The 6,365-nt window shown below is 61.3% G+C and overlaps 1 protein-coding gene across 1 annotated transcript in view; it reads right to left on the bottom strand.

Annotated features, from left to right (window-relative positions):
- SLC26A11 (solute carrier family 26 member 11) overlaps positions 1–6,359 on the bottom strand; it is a 15,027-nt gene extending 8,668 nt beyond the window's left edge. The window contains 7 exon segments of the mRNA XM_045299520.1: positions 78–85; positions 201–445; positions 1,770–1,849; positions 3,851–3,936; positions 4,253–4,445; positions 5,020–5,255; positions 6,313–6,359. Coding sequence (XP_045155455.1) covers positions 78–85; positions 201–445; positions 1,770–1,849; positions 3,851–3,936; positions 4,253–4,445; positions 5,020–5,253 — 846 coding nt within the window. The 5' untranslated portion in view covers positions 5,254–5,255; positions 6,313–6,359.
- Between the last annotated feature and the right edge of the window lie 6 nt (positions 6,360–6,365).

Genomic DNA, 6,365 nt, shown 5'->3' with positions numbered 1-6,365 from the left:
CGGGGCTGGATTCTGGAAGCAATCGCCAGGTCTGTCTTCCTGCTCTGTCTTCACCTGGAGGCCCTGCGGAAACCTGCCTGGCGGCCTTTACAGCAACATGCCAGTCTCCCGGTCAGTGGGGTGGTGGCTGTGAAGGGGTATACTGGCCAGGAATCAAACCAGGGTCTTTCACGTGGAAGGCAGGGCCTGTTACCACTCACTAGGCTGCCAGTGTCTCCTGAGCAGGTGCAAATGCCTCAGAACGAGCACCCACACCTGGTCCACATGGCCGGAGCTGGTCCTCAGCCCAGAGGCTTGCTCACCTGTCGTGGCCGTCCAGACAAGCCCGTGGCTGAGCCGGACCCCTGGGGGCATCTCAGGGTGGACAGGAGGCACGTGGTCCCGCATGAGCTTCAACACAAGGAGCAGCACCATGCACACCAGTCCCAGCACGGCGTCCCCCACCCTGCAGACAAACGCATGCAGGAGTGTGGACAATGGGCCCTGGGGGAACTGACACACACATGCACCATGGAGTGCGGGCCCTCGGCTGGCAGGCAGGTGGGCCCACTGGCAGGCACTCTGCTCTCTCGGGGCTGTGCCTCTCGATCCCCACGGCAGTGCGGTGACTAGCTTACGTGATACTGAGGGTCTTGGACCACACCACGGAGTTCCCTTCCCCCTGGCCATCTGTGACTGACCAGCGTCCACTCCCCGCCCTCCCCAAGGCTGACTCCCACCACCTGCAGAGCAGGGACTGGCAGCTCCTTGGTTGGAGAGCCTGATCAGGAGGAGGCGGAGGGGTGTAACAGCCTCTCCTGCCCACAGGCCCGCCCCTCCAGTCCTGCTGATGCCTCTCCCCTCTTGCCCCCCAGGCCCAGGTCAAGGCAGAGGTCCTGGTCCAGGCTGGGCTCTCTCCCACAGCATTTGCTCCCTGCCTGTCCCACCCCTGCGAGGGATCCTGCACTACAGACTGGACCATACCACTACCAGCTCTCCTGGCGCCTGCTGCCCCTCCCGCACCTGGGCCTTCTGCTTCCATCTCTCTCTCTCCCTCCCTCTTTTACGCCAAGTTCTCAGGGGCTTCGTTCACAATCCCCCCAACCGGAAAAAAAACCAACATACCACCTCCCACAGTGCACCTCTTCCACAAAACAAGTTTCACCCGATGCCCTAAGTCAATTCCTCTGGGTACAGAACTGCCCCATCAGGTTTCCAAGGCTGTAAAGCACCCAGTCTCATCTTTCTCCCAAGGAGCGGGTGGTGGGCTTGAACCGCTGACCTTTGGGTAAGCAGCCCAGCGCTTGACTAGCTGTGCCACCAGGGCTCTGTGCCTGGAAGTTACTCAACAGTAAAAGGGGATGGACCAACCAGCCACAGAGAGACCCCTATGAAACACAGTGCCTGCTGCAAAGCTCCGGCAGCAGTCAGAAAACCCAGGTGCTGCCCTCTGACTGACCACATGACTTGGGAGGCCTGAGCTCTCAGGCAGGCGGGGCGACACCACACCCCTTCCTGGGAGCCCAACCTCATGAGAGGGTGCGCCTGCCCTCCTCCTGCTGCCTCTCTGGCCCAGCAGGCAGGGTGCGGCCCCCTGGGGATCCACACCACCGGGGAGAGCAGTAGTAAGCGCCCTGAGACAACTGGGTTAACCTGAGGACCAGTCAGCGGGTCAAACCCACCAGTGGCTCCCACGGAGAGAGCCCAGGGCCTTGGGAAGCTTGTAAGGCAGGCCTACTGGCCCACAGGGCTGCCCCAGGAGCGGTGGGGCGGTGACGGAGGAGCCGTACCTGGTCTCTCCCAAGCGCAGGAAGGTGTCGTACACCTGCAGGAAGAACTGCCGCCGGACATCGTGGAGGCCCAGGAGGTTCTGCTCAGACAGACACAGGTCCGTCAGACACCGCCTGCCCCCTACTTGCCACGCCCCCACAGGCTGCACCTGTGCCGACAGGCAGGAAGAGCGGGGGCGCCTCCCACCCCACCTAGCTCGCAGGTCCCTGGGGTCTCAACTCCTGGGTTGGGCAGCCAGCTGGGGCGGGGGGGGAGCGGCTCATAACATCTGGGGCAACGACACTTCGTTTTAGAGAAACTTGGTCCAGGGACCCGCAGGCAGACGAATCAGAGGGTTGGTGGAGGCAGGGGCCCCGCCCACACTGCGCAGGTCCTGCCGCCATTGGCTCAAGGCCCCGCTCGTCACTCCACGGCCCGGCCTGCCCCATTGCTCGCTGCTCCGCTGCCATTGGCTCATAGGCGCGTCCGTCACACGGTGGCCCGGCCCACTGCCGCCACGCAGACCCAGCAGGCGCGGCTCAAAACCGTATCTGTCACTCGCGGTTCGCTCGACCCGCCCCCGCACAGGCCCCAGCGCCATTGGCTCGCGGGCACGTCCGTCATGCACTATTCCGGAGGCTCCGCCCTCCGCCGGTAAGAGAAATCACGCCGCGCGGTGGGCGGGGCAGGCTTCGCGGATGCAGAAGTCTACCTGTGCGGGGCTCTGGCACGGCTGGGCAGACCTAGGGCTCTGGGCACAGGGACTCCCGGAGTGGGGGTGGGGTCGGGAAGGTGCCCTCCACGTAGGAGCAGTTCCAATCCCGCGAGGGCTACAAGTACCAGTTGCCCCGAGTCTGGGAGTCGGACCGTGCCCAGCAGGCATCCCATCCTCGAGAGCTGACGGGACAAAAGCCCAATCCCAGGAGGAAAACCAGAGGGTGGCTGCCATTTCAGAATCAGGGCCAGGCCGTCCAGGAAACAGCAGCAAGTGCCATGCTCAGCCTAGCACCGAGTGCCTATCATCTGACACCTAGCCTCTGAAGTGCAGGCCGGCACCAGCACCCGGCACAGAGCAAGCAAGATGACACCTGCTCCTTTACTTATGCACGGGATCTTCTGCTCCCACACAGGGTACAGCCAGGGCTGAACCTAGGCCTGGGTGCCAAGAGACCGGGGAGTGACCCTGGACCCACCCACAAGCTCCCCTGAGGCTGCATTTGTAGCCTTCCACTCAGCACCATCAACTATACACATTGAGGTGCTTGCTAACTGCTAGGTTGGCACTTCAAACCCAAGGGCCTCTCAGGACAGGCAGACAGCCCCTGAAGCCCTGAGGAGTAGTTCCACTCTTCCTCTAGGCTTGGTATGAGTTGGAATCTGCTCAGGGCAAGGGGCTTGGTTTTTGTTTGTTTGTTTAAGAGGTTTAGAATAAAAACAAAAACACCCACTTAAACTCACTGTCCAGCTCATAGTGAGCCTAAAGAAGAAGATAAACATGCCCTGGTGCTTCCACGACCAACTCTTTACAGGTATAGAAAGCCCCATGTACCAACCAAGCTCAAGCAGCTGGTGGTCTCAAACTGCTGACCCTGAGGTTAGCAACCCAACTTATAACCCACTCTGCCGCCGGGGTAGTAGTGGTGTCTGGAATAGAAGTATCTAAGTCATGGCATTGGGAAAAGAAACAATAAACACAAATTGGTCCAAGAGTAAAAATTGAATGGGGTGTGTTGGGGGGGCATTGTGGAGACGTGGATAGTGGCAGGCTGTGAAGGCTTCCTGACAGCGTGGGCAGTTCAGGTAGCAGGTTCCTACTCTGGGGGTTGGAGCCAGGCACGTGGCATAGTGGCAGACTCAGACCAGGGCCCCTCAGTGATTACTAGTTATCCAAATTACCCACCATGAAATCTGAGCTTTGCTCACCAGTTCCCTGGCAAGGGCCATTTTATAGTGAGAGGTTGGTGACTCATTGCTAATTACCCCTGGAGGACAGCATGATCCAAGCTTCTGGGAACAGGAACCACTTCCCAGAGGGGCCTTTCCGGACCCTCAGTCCACTGCCTGCCGGCTGGTAATTCCTGTGGGCAGAGAGTGTGCCTACCTTGATCTGCCCAAAGCCAATGGTGACAGTAGCCGCAGAGGTGAAGCCCTTGATGACCGGGCAGGAGATGAAGTCCAGCAGGAACCCTGGCCAGCCAGGAGGGAACACGGAGCTGGTCACTTGCTCCTCCCAGCCCAGGGCAGATGAGGGGCTGGGCGGGACTGGGGGACAGAGGCTGAAGCTAAGGACTTTTGCGGGGCTCATGCTACTTGGGCTGATTCTGAAGAGTGGGGAAAGGAGACTCCAGTCGAGGCTCAGGTACACCTCTCAGTGCCCCAGCCCCCGAGGGCATCCCTGCCCCACAGACAGGGGCAGGGTGTACAGGGAGCAGAGAGGTCAAGGACACTCCCAGACTCAGGCACCTCGGTGGGCCACACAGACACCTGCCAAGGGCAGCCTTACCTAGACGCAGGAAGCCCATGGCCAGCTGGATGCAGCCAGACAGGAAGGCCAGGAGCACGGCGTAGGCGGGCTCGTGGAAGGTGTAGAAGGAGACCAGGAGGGACATGATGGCCGTGGGGCCCAGGGTGACGTCGCGGGAGGTACCAAGGAAGAAATACACGAAGCACCCCATGAAGGCGGAATAGAGGCCATACTGTGTGACAAGACAGAAATTAGGAGCTTGGGGTGGGGGCATACCCCACCCCGCCGAGTACGTCCTGTGGTGGGGCCCAGGGTCCCTGTGGGTGATGCATCCAACCTGTTACCTTCCACCTGGTGACCACCTGAAGTGATAAAGGGCCCATCTGCTAGATCTTGGGGTGCCTGTGACCAGAGTGGATGGAGTGGGGCTTCCCGCGGGGCTATGTGACCAGAGTGGACAGTGGTGATGACCCTGGGACTATGTGACCAGAGTGGACAGTGGTGATGACCCTGGGACTATGTGACCAGAGTGGACAGTGGTGGTGACCCTGGGACCATGTGACCAGAGTGGACAGTAGTGGTGACCCCAAGACTGTGTATTCTGCAGGCTCCACTGGACTCAGCCCAGCTTGGGCTGTCGTGTGGGAATCAGTGGGAAGGCCATGTGGGCCTGCAGCTGCTCAAGGGCAGCTTATCTGAATACAGTGGACCTGTGGGGCTGGGCAGCCGGTGGGGCACCTCTCTGGACGTGAGTTGTGGCAGGGGGGAGGGAGGCCAGGCTGTAGGGTGAGGACCCAGAGTCTCACCTGGGGCGGGAGACCAGCCACCTCAGCATAGGCCAGCGCTTGAGGAATGACCGTGAGCCCAACTGAGAGGCCGGCGATGAAGTCCATCTTCAGCCACTGGCCGGAGTAGTCGGGGAGCCAGGCCAGGATGGGCAGCCGCCTCTGCAGGGCCGAGGCCGAGCAGCAGCCCCCCGGCCCCGCCATGCCAGAGCGGGGTAACCAGGGCTTGCCCAGAGCCTGCACAGAGGAGGGCATACCTGGGGGCAGAGATGGAGACACCAGCTGCTGGGTCAGGGGCTAGGTTGGGTGCACTAGGGCTACGCTGGGGCTTCCCTCCCCGCAGGGGTCCCAACCAAGGACTCATTCCCCAGGGGGCCATGCTGGCCTGAGAGAGGAGTTGTTCAGCTCTTGGAAGCACAGGGTGCTCAGGGATCTTTTCAAAGGTGAGGGTTGGGGTCGGCCCTATCCCATCACCTCAGCCCTCTGGCCCAAACCCTAGGGTCCCTCAATTGAATCAGTGATTGATTTCTTAACAGGAAGCCTAAAGGCTCATTACACGGGGCACGTTTCCTCCTGGGAGTATTTATTTCCCTCTTTATAACCCCCCTAGGAGGTGGGTTTTTGTTTTTTTAATATAAACATTCTACTGTGGTGAAGAACAGGCACATCAAGGCGTCGCCATAGCAACCACGTCTCCTTTACAACCTGCCTTTTCCAAATCGCACCAGCCCCACTAGGGACACCCAGATGCCTCTCCAGGGATTCCGGGTTTGGGGGTGGGGGGCTGGGGACCCCAGGTTTTGCAAATGCGTACATCGCGGCTCCACCCACTATGGCGAGCTGTGGCGCAGGGAGGAGGGGGAGGGGGGTCTCAGCCGAGGCCTCTCTAACCAGCCCCCACCTGTAGCCTGCCCATCCCTGAGGACCCTGGAGATTCTAGTAGGTTCTGGAGAACAGAGCCGCTCAGCTCATTCCTGCGCAGCAGCCTAGTCCTCGTGGGTCCTGGCGCCCCCTCCCCACCACGCACAAAGGCGCCCAGAGCCCCTTCCCCATTGCCCCCCAAGGGCCGCTCTGGACCGAACGCACCCCCGATAATGCCGTGTCCGCTGTCTAAAGTGGGGGCCCCTAGGCAGCTGAGGCCCCCAGACCCTGGGCAAGGCGAGGGCAGTGCGGAGCCGAGTAGGAACGCTGTGGGGGCGCCGCGGGAGGCGCCCCGGGACCTTGCGCCCCAGAGCCCCGTGTCGGCCGCTCCTGGACCCCCGGATCCCGGCAGCCCACGGCCGGGTCCCTCCTCGCCGCTGCCCACACACTCACCTGTCGCCGCAGCTCGGGGTCTCCCGACGCTGCCGCAACCGGGTCCGCAGGAT

The sequence above is a fragment of the Echinops telfairi genome, unplaced genomic scaffold, assembly GCF_000313985.2.
Source record: "Echinops telfairi isolate 266 unplaced genomic scaffold, ASM31398v2 ScPeMD7_7458;HRSCAF=8496, whole genome shotgun sequence".
NCBI classification, from domain to species: domain Eukaryota; kingdom Metazoa; phylum Chordata; class Mammalia; order Afrosoricida; family Tenrecidae; genus Echinops; species Echinops telfairi.
The sequence above is the reverse complement of the archived record's forward strand: the minus strand, read 5'-3'. Positions and strand labels throughout refer to the sequence as shown.